The sequence below is a fragment of the Mustelus asterias genome, chromosome 13, assembly GCF_964213995.1.
Source record: "Mustelus asterias chromosome 13, sMusAst1.hap1.1, whole genome shotgun sequence".
In the NCBI taxonomy this organism is placed as follows: Eukaryota; Metazoa; Chordata; class Chondrichthyes; order Carcharhiniformes; family Triakidae; genus Mustelus; species Mustelus asterias.
In genome coordinates, this window is record NC_135813.1 from 14,594,003 (window position 1) to 14,615,266 (window position 21,264).

Below are 21,264 nucleotides of genomic sequence, written 5' to 3' on the forward strand. Positions count from 1 at the left end.
GATGGGAATGGCATTGCAATGAGCCTCACAACACCAGGTTAAAGTCCAACAGGTTTATTTGGTAGCAAATACCATAAGCTTTCGGAGCGCTGCTCCTTCGTCAGATGGAGTGGAAATGTGCTCTCAAACAGTGCACAGAGACACAACATCAAGTTACAGAATACTGATTAGAATGCGAATCAGTATTCTGTAACTTGATTTTGTGTCTGTGCCCTGTTTGAGAGCACATTTCCACTCCATCTGACGAAGGAGCAGCGCTCCGAAAGCTTATGGTATTTGCTACCAAATAAACCTGTTGGACTTTAACCTGGTGTTGTGAGACTTCTTACTGTGTTCAACCCAGTCCTACGCCGGCACCTCTAAATCATTGCAATGAGCTGCAGTGAGGAGGGGAGTTCCTTGCTCAGTTGCAATGGGTTGCAGTGAGGGGGGAGAGCTCCCTGCCCAGTTGCAATGGGTTGCAGTGAGGGGGGAGAACTCCCTGCCCAGTTGCAATGGGTTGCAGTGAGGGGGGAGAGCTCCCTGCCTAGTTGCAATGGGTTGCAGTGAGGGGAGAGAGCTCCCTGCCCAGTTACAATGGGTTGCAGTGAGGGGGGGGAGAACTCCCTGCCCAGTTACAATGGGTTGCAGTGAGGGGGGGGGAGAACTCCCTGCCCAGTTGCAATGCGTTGCAGTGAGGGGGGAGAGCTCCCTGCCCAGTTGCAATGGGTTGCAGTGAGGGGGGAGAGCTCCCTGCCCAGTTGCAATGGGTTGCAGTGAGGGGGGAGAACTCCCTGCCCAGTTGCAATGGGTTGCAGTGACGGGGGAGAGCTCCCTGCCCAGTTACAATGGGTTGCAGTGAGGGGGGGGGAGAACTCCCTGCCCAGTTGCAATGGGTTGCAGTGAGGGGGGAGAGCTCCCTGCCCAGTTGCAATGGGTTGCAGTGAGGGGGGAGAGCTCCCTGCCCAGTTGCAATGGGTTGCAGTGAGGGGGGAGAGCTCCCTGCCCAGTTGCAATGGATTGCAGTGAGGGGGGAAGAGCTCCCTGCCCAGTTGCAATGAGCTGCAATTAGGGAGGGAGCGGGTAGAGCTCCCTGCCCAGTTGCAATGAGCTGCAGGGAGGGGGGGTAGAGCTCCCTGCCTGGTTCCAATGAGCTGCAGTGAGGGGAGGGGGGAAGAGCTCCCTGCCTGGTTGCAATGGGTTGCCGTAAGGGGGGGAGCGGGTATTTCTTTTGACACCAATCAAGTAAACGAACTCAAATTAACTTAGGGACAAAGTAAAAGGGGCGGCTCCCCAAAAGGAAGGGGGGAACAGCCCGAACCAAAATCAAAGTCGAAAGGAAACTTAAAACGTCAAACCAAAAGGTGATTATCGGGGTAGGGGGGGGAGCGGGTAGAGCTCCCTGCCCAGTTGCAATGAGCTGCAGTGAGGGGAGGGGGGTAGAGTTCCCTGCCTGGTTGCAATGGGCTGGGGGGAGAGCTCCCTGCCCAGTTGCAATGAGCTGCAGTGAGGGGGGAGAGCTCCCTGCCCAGTTGCAATGAGCTGCAGTGAGGGGGTAGAGCTCCCTGCCTGGTTGCCCTGCATAAGAACCTCCTCCCCTGGAGCATTGATGACGACGTTGACCCCTGACCCCGGCCCTGTGACCAGCTGCAGGAAACCCCGTCGGAAGGAGGCGCCATTTTGGAAGTCGCGGGGAAGGGAAGACTTTTCTGAAGTGATTTTGTTTTGTTTTTTTTTGGGGGGGTGGGGGCGTGAGTGCCGGGGGAGGGAATTGGCGAGAGGAATCGGATAAAGAATCGGCGGCGGAGGTTGTGTGTGTGTGTGTTGTGGTTTTTTATTAATTTGCAGAAGACGGTAAGGTGATGGAGTTTGCGGGGATTAGCCGCGGGGAGGAGGGTGAAGGAAGCCTCGGCTCCGGCTCTGGCGGCCTTTTGTTGTGTTTTTTTTTTCCTGCCTTGTGTTTGGAAGCGGTTGCTGGATCCTCCCTCCCCCTCTCTGTCTCCCCCTCTCTCTGTGTCTCCCCGGAAGGCCCGGCTCAATCCCCGGCCCTGCCCTGCTCAGTCACACCGCAGTCAGAGCAAGAGGAGGAAGAAGGAGCCGCTCCCCTTTCCTGCCACCCTCAATCTCGGTGCCCGTCCCCTCTATTCATTTTAAACACCATTTTTAGCCCCCCCCCTTTTTTTATTAATTTAAAACATAAACCTGGCCTCTTTAACAGGCGATAGTGAAAGGCTGAGAGGCCTGATTATCATTCCAACCCCCCCCCCCCCCCCCATTAAATAATACAGCAATTCGGTTGGGTTTCTTTGGCCGCATTATCCAACTGATATTTGTGGCGGAACTGATGCCTGCTTGGGGTGGGGAAGGGAAGAGCCTCTCGCATGAATAATGAGCTCTTTTGGTGCCCGCCCGAAACCCACAATCTCAACTTTTGAGTTGTATTTTTTTTATAAATTGGAGCCTCAGTATTTGCGCACACACGCACTGTCCCCCCCAGATTAATGCGTCTGCAAGCCCATGGACACCAAACTGTTCGGTTGTCTTTTCGTAGTGCCAGGGTTTTAGATGACTCGGTACAGCAGATTTCTCATGACATTCGTTTTGCAGTGCCCGTGGCCAGGATAATTCTGATATTCATCTGGGTAACAATTGATTCACTTATCATAAATGACTCTTCACACAGATGTGCATAGTAATGACATTTCTCCTTGTCTGTAGTACTGAATCAAATGTCTTTTTGTGCACATTGAGTTAAATTATACGTTGTGTTCTTTTATGTTGGCCTGTCAGAATGCAGGTTTTATTTAAATTAACGAAATTGAGTTTGTTAGAACGTAACTTTTTTAAAGAAGGAAATTGAGAATGACTTGCATTGTATAACTTTCTGATGATGTGGTTTTGCATTTGATAAAGTTGTAAGTTTTTAGAATAGCTTTAATGTGGGCAATACGAGTTGAAAGAGTGAACTTGCTTTTGGGCAGGGTTGAATAAAAAGTGCTGATCGAGGAGTCAATAGAATCAAAGAATTATTACAGTTGTGCAGGAAGCTATTCGAGCCACTTGCCTTGTCGCACTCCACCCACCTTTATTTCCTCCTAGCCTTGCAAATATTTTCCCTTCAGATAATTGTCCAATTCACTTTTGAAAGCCACAATTGAATCTGCCTTCACTGCACTCTCAGGCAGTGAATTCCAGTTCCTTACCACTTCATTTAAAACGGGAGAAAAAATGTTAGTGCTTAGGTTTCTTTTGCCATTTTTGGTTCTTTTGCCATTTTTCTTTGGTTCTTTTGCCATTTCTTAAACTGGGTCCTGGGGCGACACAGTGGTTACCACTGTTGCCTCACAGCGCCAGGGACCCGGGTTCGATTCCTGTCTGTGCGGAGTTTGCATATTCACCTTGTGTCTGCATGGGTTTCCTCCGGGTGCTCCAGTTTTCTCCCACAGTCCAAAGATGTGCGGGTTAGGTGGATTGGCTATGCTAAATTGCCCCTTAATGTCAACTAGGATAAATGCATGTGGTTACGGAGATGGGGCCTGGGTGGGATTGTGGCTGGTGCAGACTCTGGGCTGAATGGCCTCCTCCTGCACTGTAGGATTCAATGACTCTGGTGTCCTGTGTTTCTTGACCTTTCTACAGATGGGATGAATTTCTCCTATCCACTCTGCCCAGAAGCCCCAATGATTTTGAACATGTCTGTCAAATCTCCTCTCAACCTTTTTAGGAGGACAGCCCCAGCTTCTCCAATCTTACTAAGCACTTCCAAGTGTAGAAAAGCCTGATCTAAACTTCTCTCGCCTCTGCCCAATGGATACTTTTCATCCAGATGTCAGAAACTTGCTACCAGTGTGACATGTTTTTATTTGTTTCTCCAGACCAGCAATCCTGTGATACTAATTAGAAATCTGAGGTATCAAATTGGGGGCAGTTGTTTTGTTGACAGGCTTATGTCCGTAATAAACCTGGTTGAGATTGTTCAAGCTGATTTCTCATTGGCTCCTTGCAGCCAATAGAGAGGGAAGACCTGTGCCCCATGGTTCGGACTGAGGTCTGGTGTTATAGAATCTGAGCCACTACATTAATCCTGAAAGATATTCTATCACATTTACCTTACAATGTGCATTTTCATGTCTGTAAAGCAACATGTTCCATAACATAATCATAGATTCCCTTGACAGTCAGTAGCAGTTTTTAAAAAAAATATTATTTCCCTTGTTATCTAATGCTGGGAGGTAGAAGTCAATTGTAGATGTTAGCCTTCCTTAAAGTAAGTTAAAGTTTATTTATTAGTCCGTAAGTAAGGCTTTAACGCTGCAATGAAGTTACTGTGAAATTCCCCTAGTTGCCACACTCTGGTGCGCAAGTTCCTGATAAAGGATATTCTGGGGCCTATTTTGTATTGCTCAATGCAATGAAGAGTGTGCAATTGACTCCTGGTATATCAATTTTTCTAAAATTGTATAACAGCATAGTGGGAGTCCAGTACCCCAAATTAAGAAGCTTTTAAGTATGTTTTGAGTATTTGTGAACTTTGTCTCTCATATTTGGCCATAATCTTGGAGTATTTTTTCTTGAGAAAATGCTGCCAAAGTTGTTGTATGGCTTGAATTTAGTTGCTTCATTTTCAAAGTAAAGGTGTTAATATCTTGGGAGACATTGGTCTGTCTTTAGTTAATATGTATTGTCTGCATTTAAAGAGTTCTGATGTCCTGATTGTATATGGGTAACAGATTAATGTGTTGGACAATGCTAATTTAGTATTGGCACTTGGCCCATATTCTAATTTTACAAGAGTTTGGAATAGATATGTCAATGGGTGTGGAATATGGCTAATTCCACTTTATTGCTTGCAGTTAGGCTTGAAATTGGAAGCTGAAGTCGAGTGGTAATTCCCGTTTTTCTCTCCTGACACTGAATTTGTAATAAATTCTTGCATCGTTGAACCAGAGTTCCAGCTGGGAACTTAGTTAAACTGGACTCCATATCAGCCCACTTAGTCATTGTTTTACAGTTGGGCTTCTGTTCTTGTGTGTTGCAGGAAGTTAGTGTTGTAGTAATTGTGATCACCACAAACAGTGTATATCCCATACATGAACTGCTCTGCCTCGTAATGTAAAATTTAATATCTTGAAATAATTCGGACACATTGGTTAGAGATTGCTATTTCGGACTTCATTCCTGTTTCCTCTTGTCTGTATTCTCTAGGTGGCAAGTAATAATGTCTGCACCACAAACATTTCCATGACTGCATTGGTACTGTGAGATAACTAGCAGGTAGTTGATGCTTAGTGTTTTATTTTTTGTGTGATGTTCATTGCTTTGCGTCTGAGGAAAGTATCTGAATCCCATAAAATTAATGTCAGACGGAGCTCTGTTTAAGATGTGCTCCTGTGGTGGTTGATGTGAGCTGCAATATTTATCTCTTTGGTAAAAGTTAAAGAGCTTTCATTTATGTTGGGTGCCTCGGGACATTCCAAAATGTTTCACAAGAGGTAATCATTACTCCCAGAAGAACCTTCTATTGTGTTGCGCTCTTTTGTAGTGCTGAGAGGTTTTTTTTTAAACACCTTTTTTTAGCAAATAAATTGGGTCTTGTTTTAACATCTCATTTAGGATTGTCAGTACAAATAGAGAATAAAGTTTTACATGTGCAAATTGGAAAAGCATTGGCACGAAGCATGCCAGAATTGAATATGTTCATATGCGCATGAGTTTTATTGGATCTAACTCTTAAAATTGAAGGCTTATCTATTTTGCATTTCTGGAAAAACAAATTGGAGGAATTGTGCTAGTCTCTGGGTTTGCAACTTATTCCATTCAAATGTTGATTTATGTAGCTTAAGAATTGTATATGTGATGAATGTTCCTGCTGGGCTGAATATGTCTGAATTGTTGACACTCAAGAATTTCAAGGCATTGCATGTGATGAGTTGGTTGAAGAATTGTTTTGTGTTGATTGAAGCACGTTGAATCTGTACAGCTTTAATGCAATTTTTTTATTTGTTCATAGATACAAAAAATGTAAAGAAAATGAGTGGACTGTAGCAGACTCATAAATTTGTATTCAGTAACACTATGTATGGACAACTATCGAAGTGCAGATTAAGCAGCAAGGAAGTAGTTGCTGGAGGATTGGCGTCAGTAGCAACAACAAAGCGATTTAAGCATTATAAAAAGAGTTTGTTAGCTCTAGCCACCAAGTATATAGCATTTCATCATTCCAATGGGATGTACAACAGCTGATCTTGTAGAACTGGGTGGTGGCTTTAGGATGAATCATTATTGCTTTTGTAAGGTGAGTGTGCGATAAACATGACTTGAACCCATTGATTAGAATTTAAGGTTGTAACCACTCTGATTTGATTTTTAATAGATGGTAATCAAGGGATCTAATTTTGTTCTGATATTTCAAAGCTTCAAGTAAAATGGAGAGAATCAGTCAGAATTGAATTTTGGATACAAATTTCTATTGTAACTCGGTTAGAAATTGGCTCGGGGAACAGTATTTTAAGTGATTTTACAATTTGAATTTGTTAGTCTGCTGGTTATAGCTTCATTTTCCATTTAACTTTCAATTTTTAAACATGCAGTCAAACATGTTTTTCCATTAGGTGTTCTTTTTGTCATCTCGTGAGATTTCCCTCGTCGTCTTGTATAAAGTGGTGTATCGTTTTTTAATTCTATCCAATATACTTGGAAAGTCTAGTGCAGATTGGAGCATGTGTTTTGATTAAGTATTTAACTTGGTTGTCTCCAGTGATATTGTGGTTCTAATATGACATTTTCAGTTCTGTACATTCCCTGCATTATTGCATGCAATCTGGCTTCCCTCTTTTTGCAATTGCCTTAAATTTTTTGAGAACGAGTAATTTATATGTTTGTAATATAATTGCACTATGACTAATCATCAACTGAGAGGTATGAGTGTGCATAAGGCAAATGGATATTACGGAGCTAAATTATTGGTTGACTAGCACTAACTGATTTGGGAGTGCAAGGCTTTATCATGTACCAGCAAGTCCTTCAAAAAATGTGTTTTAATTCACATGAAATTTCAAATATGGAAATCAATTTTTAATGCTCTGATCTCTGCCTCTCTCTATCTTTAACTCTGTTGCACACCCAATCCTCCTCCAATGCCTGTCTGTTGACCAGCTCAGTGGGATTAACTGACTGTAACCAGAGAATCATTACCAATGGTTTTTATCTTCCCCTCTCCTCTACCTGCAGTCCCTCGAGTATTATCCTCCTCTTCAAATCTGAAGACATGAAGTTAGGTTTCATGTATATGCTAAAGTCCCCCATTCTCTACCCTGACTACTTCTTTGGCTCTGTGTAGTTAGACCACTCTTGACGTCCAGTTTTGGATGAGCTTAAATATCCTGGTAGCCAAAACCATTGCTTTTAACATCAAACTTCGCACCCTAACCACAGATACCATCATCTTCCTGTATAGTGCTATTGGATAGAACATGATTGTGTGTGTTTGCAGTCCCAGCATCCTGTTAGCTTCCATCTCCATTGTATTCTCTGTAACTTGGCTTACCCATCTTCTCACATACTGATCCATGTTTTTGCAATCTGGGTGCTTTCCTGGCCAGCATTCCAGCCTCCATCTTCATTAAAAAAATCCTCTCTCCATTAGTTACATTTCTACCTAGTAACAAAGCTCCTTGACCTACAAAGGAGTAGGTCTCTTACTGTTTTCCAATAACACTGCTTTAACAAAATCTTAATGCACTGAATAGACATATTAAAATTAATCACTTTTGCTCAAATGTAAGGTTTTTCTGGTGCTGAATTTGGTGCAAGTTATTGGTTGTAAACTCCAGTCTGTATCCAAGGTTATTGCCCAATTCGGGGGCGGGGGGGCCCTGAGGGGAAGGGACTTAAAAACCGGATTTATATAGCACCTTGCCTGTCTTCAGGATATCCCAAAGTGCCTTACAGCCAGTGATGTACAGTGCAGTCACAGTTGTAATATAGGAAAATTGGCAGCTAATTTATACACAGCGAGCCCCCACAAACAGCAGTATGACATGACCAGATAATTTGTCATTGGAAATGTTGATTGAGGGATAAATGTTGGCCAGGTCACCAGGGATGACTTGAAATTCAGAATGGTCTTTTCTGCCCATGTGAGAGGGCAGATGGGCTTCAGTTTAACATCTCATCTGAAAGATGGCACCTCTTGACAGTGTAGCATTCTACTGCAGTGTCAGTCTTGATTTTTGTGCTCCAATTCTGGAGTGGGTCTTGAACCTTCTTGAGGTAGGAGTGCTCCCATGGCTGATAGAAGAAGGGAGGGATGAGTATGTTGCATTTGAAGGTAGGCATATTGTCTGACTCTTGAATGTTGAATGATTGGGTTATCTCGATGCTGTGATTGAGTAGCAGACTTCATAATTTTATATGTAGTATGGAAAAACATTTTTTTGTCTGACAATTTGATTAGGATTAAAGAAAGGACTGATGTATGCTAGTTTATTTTTGGAAACATGAATTTAAGTGGAAAATTCTGCATTCGTTACTTTTTCTTTGGGACATAAATTTAAAGTTTTTTTTAAAGGCGATCTCTTGCAAGTAATTTACTGAATTAGTCAAGTTTGAATGCCGATTTGCTTATCTGTACTAATGTGATTAATGCCTGTATTCAATTGGCAAAAATGTGGTGCTTGGAGTCCTGAGTGCTAACTAACTTGAGTCTGTTTCATGCCAGCACCTTCAGAGGGCTTATCAATATTATACAATTGCATAATTAAGATTTTCTTGGGTTCTGGAGGAGAAAAATCATTTGGGATTTGTTCTGTACCCTTTTTGTTGGGACACAGATGTGTGTGAACTGAACAAAATTGCGCTTAGCATATGGGCAAATAATTTTCTGTCATTCTGAAGTGCCGCCCCTTTGGTGCAGTACTAGAGGGTGATTGGTGCTGGTGAAATAGCTTTAGAAAATTGCAAGAAGGGACAAGAAATGGAGGAGGAAAATACCTAATTTTTCCTGCAAGTCAACTGCTTCTCAAACTTGTAACTCTGGAAATTTAATTTTACATCAGGAAGAGCTTCCTAAGTTTGAGGAATAGAATTGTTTATTTATATTTAGCATGCCTGTTTAAAGAATATTATTTTTTAATACTGTGTTGATAGTAAACATGTTGTTCTGTTCTTGCTGACAGTTAGTTAGTTACAGACTGACTGATTTACCTTATTCTGACGCTAGAAAAGTTCTGCTTTGCGAGTTTAGGATTGGCAAAGCTAAATTGCCCCTTGGTGTCCCGGGATGCATAGGTTAGTGGGGTAAATATGTGGGTTTATGGGGATGGGGCCTAGGTGGGATTGTTGTCAATGCAGACTGAATGGCCTCTTCTGCACTGTAGGGTTTCTATATTTGTCATCACCAAGTTCCATTGTAACCAATGGAGTGGTGGCAAAGTCAAATGCAGTTTCTCCCCTGTTTCGTTGGTTTGATTTAATATGTGGTTAGTGTGGAAAATCTGTACACATGTAAGCAGCTATCCTAACTGAAAAACATAGCTAATCTATTTAAATTTCTCTAGTTGATATTTTGACTCCTCTCAGATTTACTTCTTGAGATTCTCTGGATAAAGGATTTAGGAACAATAATCAGAAGGTACTTGGGAGAGGTTTTTGAGTTAATTAAGGAAAGCCAGCCTAGATTAGAACGTTTTACTCCATTCTTAAAGTTACAAAGCCGATGCGTAGAGCGAACTGGGCAGACCTAAATCCATTTCCTTGCTTACTCCAAAAACCAATTCAAATTGAATCCAATTCATGGTCCCCACAAGAGAGACAAACTTTATCCTCATCTCTCTCATCTAATCTGTAGTAATCTTGTACACCTTGATCAAATCTTCCAGCAATCTCCTTTGCTCCAAGGAGAAAAATCTCACCTGCTCTAATCCAACCTTGCAACCAAAATCCCTTACCCCATACATTCTAGCAAATTTCCTCTGCATCCTCAAAACCATTAAGTCTTTCTTAGTGTAATGACCAGAACTGGATGCAATACACTAGCTGGGGCCTAGTCAGAGTTTGATAAAAAGGTACAATGTCACTTACCTGTTTTGTATTCAATACCCACTATTTATGAAGTCAAAGGTCACATTTGCTTTGTTAACCACTCTCTCCTTTGGTTTGGAAATAGCTGGCTAATTAACATGTCAGGAACTTTGATCATAAACCACTCTGAACATGAGTAGATAGTACAAGGCATAGAGGACACATTTTAAGGTTTGTCACAGGTGATGTGGGGAAGAACTTATTTTACACACGTGAATGATAGTGATCTGCTCTGTGTGAGTTTGGTGGAAATGGCAATGATGCAAAAGAAGATTGGGCACTTGAAAGAAGAATTTCAGCTCTATGGGGATCGAGCTGGGGAATGGGATTGTGGATTGCTCCAGAGAGGCAGTGTAAACATGATGGGCAGAATGGTCTCCCCTGTGCCGACTAAAATGTGACTTGAATTCTGTGAAATGTTGTAGACGTGTACTGAAGGCTACACTTTATGATTTTAATGTTGGGATTATGATCAAAGTTCCTGACATGCTAATTAGCCAGCTGCGTCCAAACCAATTTGCTTTAATCTGTGGTTCCAAACATCCTGACACCATCTATGCTGCAAAAAATCTGCTTTGCAGGGAGATGAGTTGCTGGCTGAAATGAGCATTGGAGTTGCGTTGTCAAATTCTGAAATTCCAGTGCTGAACCTCACAAGATGCTCTCTTTCAATTTTTGCAAGAATTATCGCTAATTGGTTGAACTGGGATACATGTATAGAAACTTAGAAACATAGATAGGAGCATAGAAGATGGGAGCAGTTCCTGTACTGAAGGGATATTTAAGACTTTTGCTTAGAAGGAATTATCTTCAAATAATTAAGTTTGAATATTTGATATTTTCTAGGAATTAAGTGAAATGTGGAAAAGGTGTAAAATATCTGCAAAACCTGTGCATTTTTTGCCCTATCCTAGTTAAATTAAAATTAGTAGTCATCAATAAAAATAATGGGAACTTTGTGTATAATTAAAAGTGAAGGGTAGATTTTAATGTAATTTGACTCAGCCATCACTCAATTTTTAAACATTGATTCTAATGAAAATATTTTCTTGTTTGGACTATTTCTTTTCTTTCAGCACAAATGTAAATTAGTGCTACGCCATGCATTTAGCCTATTCAAAGCTGTACATTTTATGTCACATTGTTCATAGATCATCCATTAGTCTCCAGTTAACTTTTCACTCATTCCGGGCAGTTCGGTGGCACAATGATTAGCACTGCTGCTTCACATTGCCAGGGACCTGGGTTCAATTCCGGCCTTTTGTGTAGGTATGTGTGTGTAGGGGTGTAGGTGTAGTTTTCACATTCTCCCGTATCTGCTCGGATTTCCTCTGGGTGCTCCGATTTCCTGCAACGATCCGAAAGATGTGCAGGTTAAATAGATTGGCCATGCTAAATTGCCCCTTTTAGTGTTGGGGACTAGGAGGATAAATATATGGAGCTATGAGGATAAGGCCTGGGTGGAACTATGGTCAGTGTAGGCTCGGTGCGCCAAATGGCGGCCTCCTGCACTGTAGGGATTCTATGATTCTGTCCCCACCATCACATAGAAATATAGAAGATAGGAACAGGAGGAAACAATTTGGCCCTTTGAGCCTGCCCCACCATTCATCATGATCATGGCTGATCCTCCAACTCAACAGCCTAATCCTGCTTTCTCCCCATAACCTTTGATCCCAGGTGCTCTATCTAGCTGCCTCTTGAATACATTCAATGTTTTGGCATCAACTACTTCCTGTGGTAATGAATTCCACAGGCTCACCACTTTTTTTGGGTGAAGAAATGTCTCCTCGCCACCATCTTAAATGATCTACCCTGAATCCTCCGAATGTGACCCCTGGTTCTGGACACATCCATCATTGAGAACATCCTCCCTGCATCTAGTCCTGTTAGAAATTTATAAATCCCTGAGATCCTCCCTCATTCGTCTGAACGTTCTATGTTCTAACTCCAGCAAAAACAAGCCTAACCTAGTCAATCTCTCCTCATACATCAGTCCTGCCATTCCCGGAATCAGCCTGGTAAACCTTCGCTGCGCTCCCTCGAGCAAGAACATCCTTGCTCAGAAAAGGAGACCAAAACTGCACACAATATTCTAGGTGTGGCCTCACCAAGGCCCTGTATAATTGCAACAACACATCCCTGCTCCTGTACTCAACCTCTCACAATGAAGGCCAACATACCATTTGCCTTCAGCCACTGGTGCACAAGGACACCCAGGTCCTGCTGCACACTCCTCTCCCCCAATTTACAGCCATTCAGGTAGTAATCTGCTGCCTTGTTTTTGCTTCCAAAGTGAATAACCTCACATTTATATCAGTCACTCTCTTGTCCACTCTGCCACTCCTTTAATCCTCACTGTGCTCTACCGTCTCATGTTATTAATGCTCAACCAGCTGTGTAATATTTTTTTGTACCTTTTGGCACTTTAATTCCAATTAAAATCCAATTCAAAACAGATCCAAGATGACAAGACAGGCCATTCCTCCCATCTTGGCTTTGATCAAATAAGATCCATGTAAATTACCAAATGCCTTGATGGTGAGAGGCCATTGGAGGTTAAAATTTATGACTGATCTGTTGCTGAGTTGGTTGTGAGACCATGTTTTAATAATCCTGTTTAGACAGACTAAACTGAGTGGGAGTTTAGATGGAAAGATAGAGAATTGTATGTTAAATGAACATTAATTTGTTTTGGGTGATGGGTATCCTTTGTGGCTGTTTGTAATGGGGTTATTGGCACAAGACTGAAAAAGTTAGTCCAGGATAGATATTTGGAAATAAAGGTCCATGCATTGTCTTTGAGTGTCAATGGAAATGTTTCATACCAAACAGATAGTTAAATAGTGCTTACGAAGTGCTGTGAAAGTGTCTCGGTGCAGACTAGTTAATGACTGTGGTGTAAACGATGGACGTTGATATCTTTGGTTGAGTAAAGTCTGTATTGTGGTTTAATGATCAAGTGTAATTTCCTGTTAGTATACTTTCCTGTCTGCCCTTGCTAATAACATTTGTGTAGTATTGCCTGCAGTGCAATCTGCTTCTCATTGCAGTAGTTAGTTTTGATGCATATTTCCAGATTCCATTCTGGCTGTGCCAAGTGATTCTTGTACACATGAGGTGAGCTGCACACAGCGAATCACTTGGCAATGAACCAACAGTTTTGTGGTTGCATTTAAAAACATGCGTATTTTTCTTTTTTAATATAGTAAATTAATCAGTGATTCTAATATGTTATTTGCTCGAGTGTATCACTCGTGTAGAACTGTTAGTTATAGTAGTGTGTTCAATGCAATTGCAAATTAATTTAGAATACCCATTTTCACCAAGTAAGGGTCTAACTGTCCAGAGCCATATGAAATATGTCCCAAGAAGTGTTTAATAGATTTGCTGTAATGTTTACACCGCTGGATTTCAATACAGTACTGTCTTTACTCCTATTAATGTTGTCATTAAGCTTACTTCACTTTCACTTAACTGCATACTCCAATTCTGGGGAGTTGGAGCCCATCCCAGTAGACATTAGGTACACCCCGCTTAACTCCCAGTTCATCGCAGGACGCACATTCACGCTCCACACAAACTGAGGGGTGATTTTACCATGGCCAATCCATCTAACCTGCACACCTTTGAACTGTGGGAGGAAACTAGAGCACCCAGCAAAAACTCATGCAGACGTAGGAAGAATGAGCAAACTCCACCCAGACCGGAATCGAACCTGTGTCCCTGGTACTATGTAGCCACAATGATGCTTGTCATTAAGCTTACTTGTACTTCAATTGTTCCTAATGATTGTTGCACTCCCAGTTGAAGCAGTTCCCCTCTTTGGAAGGTATTACTGCATCAGGAGTTCCCATCATCGTTTATCCATAGTAATTGCTGCTTGGATGGTGGTAGGAGCTAATTGATGGCCTGAAGTAGGAGCTTGATGGCTTGATATAACTTGAATAGATGGTGGCAGAAAGCAGCTGGGGATGGATGGAAAATGTACTGTTGGGCAGTAGGGATTGTGGAAAATGTGGTTCTGTGAATCTGCTGTAGGAAATTGGAAACAGATGTTTGACCATTTGCATCTCGACTTAAATTTATCTGATCTTGCTCCCTACTCTTCGATAACCTCATCTACTAAAAATGTATCAATCTTGGACTTGAAATTTTCAGTCTTTTGATTGGAGGGTTCCAGAATCCCACTACCTTTTGTGAGCAATGCTTCCTGATTTCATTACTAAAATGGCCTAACTCTAATTTGAAGATTCTCTCACCCTTTAGTCAAATAAACACACAATCGATGGAAACTAGCTTTCTGTTTCAAATGAATAAATAATCCATTGAATTCAATATTTCGTCCAGTGCAAACAGTATTTTGTATTTCAACAACTGGGTCATCTGTTTAGACCTGAATGTAAATTTCATTTGGCCACTTACACCTGCTGAAATACTAGTGATAAAACTAGGGTAGTGGGACATCTTTAATAAAATAAAATGTGACTTTTGTTTAAATGGGAATATGCGGAATGTGGTGTTTGGTTTGTTTCAAATACTTTGTTTATATTAAGATGACATTTTAGTTCAGTTGTTTTAAATGTAAGTTGCAATTGTTTTATATCAACTTAATAACATTTATCGAACTTGGTTGAAAATAATTGAGTTTTTAGCATCTTGTTGTAAATTAAGTTTGATGTGAAATAGTTTCTCAGTCTTGGTTGAAGGTAGCTCTCCTCTTCTGGGTAAATAAGTATACAGTACTCAAAGTGCAATTTTACTTGAAGTTATCCAGTAAAACTCTTGAAATGTTTTTTAAAAGTGTAATTTTTTAAAGAAATATTGCTCACTGGAAAATAGATACCAGATTAAATCTTTATTCTCAGGATGTAGGTATTGCTGACAAGGCCACCATTTAATTGGCTGCCTTTTTGAACCGCTGCAGTCAGTGTGGTGAAGCTGCCCCAAAGTGCTGTTGGATAGGAAGTTCTAGAATTTTGACTTGAACACGGAAGGAACAATGATTTGAGTGTCCAGTGTGTGACTTGGAGGGGAACTTGCCCCATCACCTTCTCTTATCCTACTGGTGGTAAAGGTTGCAGGTTTGAGAGTTGCAGTTGAAGTATTGGCATGTTGCAATAATGTACCTTGTAGATATACCCATCATAGACGTGGTGTGCCAGTCGGTGGTGGAAAATGTGAGTATTGAAGTTAGTGAATGGAATGCTAGTCAAACGGGCTGCTTAGCCCTAAATTATGTAGAGTCCTTAGTGTATTTAGAACTGCACCTGTGTAAGCAAATGAAGAGCAAGTATCCCATCATGCTCCTGACTATTGTTGATGGTGGAAAAGCATTAAGCAGTCAGGAAGATGCTTGCCACCACTTCCTTGAGGGAAATTCAGGATGGGCAATAAATACTGGCTTAGCCAATGATTCACATATCCTGTGAAAGAATAAAAAATGTAGGTATGAGGGATTATGAATGAAATTGAACCGTGTGCAAACATCCCCATTACTGACCTTGGGCTAGAGCAAAGACCATTGAAGCAGTTGAAAATGGTGGGGTTGAGGGCGCAGCACTGCAGGGCTTCCTCAGGGTAGCCCTGGGATTGTGGTGATTGGCTTCTAACAACCACAACTATATACTTTCATTGCTGGGTATGACTTCAACCAGAGCAAAGACTTCCCCTGATTTTCACAGCTTTCAATTTTCCACGGACTTGGTGTCACGTTTGGTGCAATGATACCTTTGATGTGAGGGCCAATCACTTTTCCCTACCTGGAATTCAATAGTGAGTTTGTATTTAAAAATTGAAATCTTCAGCAGGGAGGAACACTGATTTAATCAGCTGATGGAGGGTGGTAGGTGGTAATTAACTTCCCTTGCCCATGTTTAAGCTGGTGCCATGAAACCTCATTGGGTTCTGAGCAAGTAGTGATTTTGAGGGCCGCACCCACTGAAATGTGTATCATGTGCTGTCACATTTTGCGTTTCCTGCCTTTGGGATAGGGCAATTATGGATTGTTGTGTGCAAGATGTCATTCTGAGAGTATAATTCTCAGATTGTTGCTTTATCCAAGGGGTGGGCTATGGGATGGCTCTCCCAGTTTTGACATTGAGTCGCCAGATGTTAATGAGGAAGACTTCACAGTGCTGGATGTATCTTTTGTGATTTGCCTAGGTAAATGCTGGATGGTTTGTTTAACTTTTTTGTAGAGGTTTCAGCACAACTTAGTAACTTGCCATTCCAGGGACAGTTAGTTGAGAGTCAACCACATTGCTATGGGTTTGGAGAAGACATATAGATTAGGATAAGAATTCTTTCCCTTGGTAGATTGAACCAGGGCAGGACTTACTCAGTTAATGGTAGGGCGTTGGGGAGAGTTGCTGAACAAAGAGATCTAGGGGTACGTGTTCATAGCTCCTTGAAAGTGGAGTCACAGGTGGACAGAGTAGTGAAGAAGGCATTCGGCATGCTTGGTTTCATCGGTCAGAACATTGAATACAGGAGTTGGAATGTCTTGTTGAAGTTGTACAAGACATTGGTAAGGCCACACTTGGAATACTGTGTGCAATTCTGGTCACCCTATTATAGAAAGGATATTATTAAACTAGAAAGAGTGCAGAAAAGATTTACTAGGATGCTACTGGGACTTGATGGATTGAGTTATAAGGAGAGGCTGGATAGAGTGGGACTTTTTTCTCTGGAGCGTAGAAGGTTGAGGGGTGACCTTACAGAGGTCTATTAAAATAATGAGGGGCATCGACAAGGTAGATAGTCAATATCTTTTCCCAAAGGTAGGGGAGTCTAAAACTAGGAGGCATAGGTTTAAGGTGACAGGGGAGAGATACAAAAGTGTCCAGAGGGGCAATTTTTTCAGAGGGTGGTGAGTGTCTGGAACAAGCTGGCAGAGGTGGTGGTAGAGGCAGGTACAATTTTGCCTTTTTAAAAAAACATTTAGATAGTTACATGGGTACGATGGGTATAGAGGGATATGGGCCAAATGCGGGCAATTGGGATTAGCTTAGGGGTTTTTTAAAAAAAGGGCGGCATGGACAAGTTGGGCCAAAGGGCCTGTTTCCATGCTGTAAACCTCTATGACTCTATAAGGGCGTAAACAGATGTGTTCATTTCATGGTTATTTTCATGTGTAGTTTCATGGTTACCTTTTTTATACTTTTTATTTCAGATTTATTTAATTGGCCACACTTAATCCCACGAGGGCTGATAAAGAATTTAAGATAATTGAACAAGTGTGATATGCAATTAATGCTCATTAAGGATCAGATTTTCATCCATTGGGAGAAAGGGAGTGGAAGTGATACAAGGTTTGCCGATGTAGAGTTGAGCAGTTGTTGGTCTGTATTACATTGTACATAGGGGATTCCATAAATACACAATTTGACCAGTAACTGCTCTACAAGGATATTTGTCTCTGTGTGATGTATATAATGGAACATTGCTCTCTGGATTTTGGATGCATCTATTAATCCTTTTCCCCCCTTTTTAATAGAGCCAAGATGGCCACTGCTCCGTACAACTATTCCTACATCTTCAAATATATTATTATTGGTGAGTGCATTTATGTTTTGAACTTCAAGATTAATTTCTAGCACTCAAGTGTTCATAAAGTAAGAGCCCCCAATGGGGCAGATAAAGAGGAAGCATCAAGTGCAAAATAAGTTAAAAGAAGTGAGGGTTATTCAAGTATAAAAGGTCACATGGAAGATTTTATCTTTCTCTTGTCTGCCCACACACACTCCCATTTAAGTGTTAGCATTTTTTGTTTATATTCAAATGGCACTTTTAATGTGGTCAAAAATTTAATGGACCTGAATAAGAAAACTAAATGAGAGGCAGAAGTCTTAAATTAAGCTTAAAAAAAGACATAAATCGTCTTCTGAAGTTTATGGATTCCAATATTGTTTTGGGCTGGGTCAGTGCAATACTGCATGGCTGATGTTGAGGGGAGCCATAAAAATCAGACCACACCTGTCATAAGTTTTCCTGGTGCAATTTGAAAGGTGAACGGAATTCACCCCATGTCCGACTCTTTCTTTCAGTCAAAAACAAATTAACTTGTCATTTATTTCCCTTGTTGTTTGTGGGGCCATGCTATTGCTTACATAAGTGAATAATATATTTTGGAAATGAATTGCATGTGAAATATTGAGGTTTAACAGATGCAATAACTAAATTTCTCTTTTCGAACAAATTCCAGAACCCATATAACATTTTGGCCAACCAAACAAAACTGTACCCTAATTCAAATTGGCTTGTCTATTCATTCACTATAAACAACTTCTGGCCTGGTTATTTTGAGACCAAAACTTTAAATACAATCATCACCAGCTTTGTCTTGTTGGCATGGTCTGGTATTGCTCTGTAAATAGTTCTTGGACTTCATTTATAAAATATTTCAAAAAGATGCGGCTGGCATTCCCTTAAAGCAACCATGATGTTGGAAGCTTAAATCTTGTTTTATTTTGCTAAACTTCCTTTTTAAACCAGTAAAAGTTTTTCGAGTTTAATTTTTCAAACCAGGGTTGATATTTGCGTCGGTATTTTGGTTTCTATTTCTAGCTCAATGTCGACTTGCCCATGATTCGAATTTATGCTACTGTTTATTTCAAATTGGATAGTCTTCAACCCAAGTGTCTATAATATGGTACATTTATTGTCTGTTTCCAACCTTTTATACAATTGTGTTTCACAATGCATGTTCACAAAGTACTAAAGAAGTTGGGAAGAATGTCTAGATCCAAGCTTCAGTTAAGGGCACACTCCCAAGTAACATTTATGTTGTCTAAGTTTTAAATTTTATAAAAGCTTTAGTGTTGTCTTGTGGCACTTTCTATTGTGTAGCCTTTAATAACCAAAAATAATACCCTCCGATATATTGCAACAATAAAATGCCCAGTAGATCAGAACGTGGAATAGTGTTGAATCTCTGTATTTTGTAAATATATTTGAAGTGGCGATAGAACATTGTGGAGCTCAGCAATGGAATAGTTGCATGCTTCAAAATATTAACCCCAAGAGACTAATTCAGTTTTGAGGCCGAATTGTAAATTTTGCAGAGTGAACATCTTCACTACAAAGCATTTTTAACTAGCCTAGAAAAGAGGTGGGCTTTATTGTCCCAAAGCTGCAATTCTCATTCTTGGCCTCTGTTTTGCACAAGATTGAAAAATAATCTGGATCTGTGGCTGTACCGTAAAACTTCAAAATCTATCAATACTTGATTTCAGGTCATGTCTGAAAGTAAGTTAAGCACCACAAGTGGTTTGGATCTGAAATGCACTGCCTGAATAGGGCTTTTAAAAGGCAGTTGAACCATAAAAGAGAATTTGCAGGGCCACAGAGTAAGCAAGAGGGAATGAGACTGGCAGAATTGCTCAGTGCACCAGCACAAACATGGGCCAAATGGCTGCTTTCTGTGCTTTAACTGCTCTGTGAATCTGTGGAGCAGTATTTGGTTGTTCTTTGAAAGGAGAACAAACATGGGAATTAGGAGCAAAAGTAGGCAAATTCAGCCCTTCAAGTCTGCTCTGCCATTCAGTCAGATCATGGCTGATCTCTCCCTTGTCTAAAATCCACCTCCCTACCTGTTCTCCATATCCCTTTTGACTCGTATTTTATTAGAAATATATCTATCACCTTGAAACCATTTAATGATTCAGACTCCACCGCACTATGGGGCAGCGAGTCCCACAAATTTGCCACCCTCTGCGAGAAGTAGTTCCTCCTCATCTCAGTTTTAAATGTACCGCCTCTCAACCTCTACCTGTGACCTCTTGTTCTAGATTTCCCCATAAAAGGAAACATTTGGTCTACGTTTACTCTGTCCCTTTTAGAACTTTACATACCTCGATCAGATGAGTATAAACCCAAACTGTTTAATCTCTCCTCGTATGTCAAACCTTTCATCTCCAAAGTCAATCTAGTGAACCTCCTCTGAATGGCCTCCAATGCCACCACATCCTTCCTCAAATAAGGAGACCAGAACTGGGGGCACTACTCCAGACGTGGTCGTAACAACACTTCTCTACTTCTATACTCCAATCCTTTGGCAATAAATGCCAACATTCCATTTGCCTTTTTAATTACATGCTATACCTGCGTACTGACTTTCTGCAATTCATGAACGACGACACCCAGATCCCTCTGCCCAGACGCACTTTGATTCTAAGGATCCTGTTGTCTAATATTTCTTCTTTTGTTGCTGTGATTAGCACTTACAGGAACTTAAACCATGCACACTTGCGTTTGGTAAATGTAAAGCTAGTACTGCGCAACTGAATAGGCAAAAAATAATTTCCCACAAATATGCTCTAATTAAAATGTATGGCAGTTGTGAGTTAGAGATTCCTCTTAACCAGCTGAGACCACAATTTTCAAAACCTGCAAGCTGAACTTTGATTTTTCCAAAAGGATTTATACATGCAAACATATGAATTAGGAGGAGTTGGCCCCTGGACCTTTCCTCACAAACCTCCCATTTTCAGGTATTGCTCTAGTAAACCTGTGTAGTGCTTCCAACATATTCACATCCTTCCTTAAATAAGGTAACCAAAGCTGTACATGGTACTCCAGCTGTAGTCTCACCAATGCCCTGTGTAGCAGAAGTATCACCTCCCTACTCTTGTATTCAGTTCACTTCACAAATTATAATATTCCTATTAGCTTTCCTGATTACTTGCTGCACCTGCATACAACATTTCGCAATTTCATGCACAAAAATACCCAGATTCCACTGCATCTGAGATCTGCAATCTCTTGCCATTTAGATGAAATGCTTTTTCCTGCCAAAATTGACACTTCTACATTTTCCAACATTGTACTTCTTTTGCCAGATTTTTTGTCCACTCACTTAAGGAGACTATAAAGTGATTGTAGGGAAAAGTTATGCCTTCGATGCAACTTGCTTTCCTGCCTGTTTTTGTATTATCAGCAAAATTAGCAACCATACCTTCGGTGTTTTCATCCAAGTCATTGAACTAGATTATAAATGTTGAGGCCCCAACACTGATCCCTGGGGCACACCACCCATCACATCCTTCCAACCCGAAAATGACTCATTATGCCTACTCAGTTTCCTACTAGCTAGCCAATATTCAATCAATGCCAATATGTTATCCCATACACCATGAGCTTTTATTTACCACAACTTTTGATGTGGCACCTTATCAAATACCTCCTGGAAATCTTAAGTACAGT

General features: G+C 41.1%; 1 protein-coding gene across 7 annotated transcripts in view; it reads left to right on the plus strand.

The window, feature by feature from the left end:
- The first annotated feature begins 1,590 nt into the window (after positions 1-1,590).
- LOC144502460 (ras-related protein Rab-14) overlaps positions 1,591-21,264 on the plus strand; it is a 35,975-nt gene continuing 16,301 nt past the window's right edge. The window contains exons 1-4 of one of the 7 annotated variants that reach the window (XM_078226395.1): positions 1,647-1,833; positions 5,185-5,253; positions 5,990-6,274; positions 17,558-17,616. In XM_078226395.1, the coding sequence (XP_078082521.1) occupies positions 17,565-17,616 (52 nt within the window). In that variant the 5' untranslated portion in view covers positions 1,647-1,833; positions 5,185-5,253; positions 5,990-6,274; positions 17,558-17,564. Of the gene's footprint in view, positions 1,834-2,443; positions 2,622-5,184; positions 5,254-5,989; positions 6,275-17,557; positions 17,617-21,264 lie in introns of those variants that run through there. The other 6 variants (XM_078226394.1, XM_078226392.1, XM_078226391.1 and 3 more) reach the window with 6 other exon arrangements.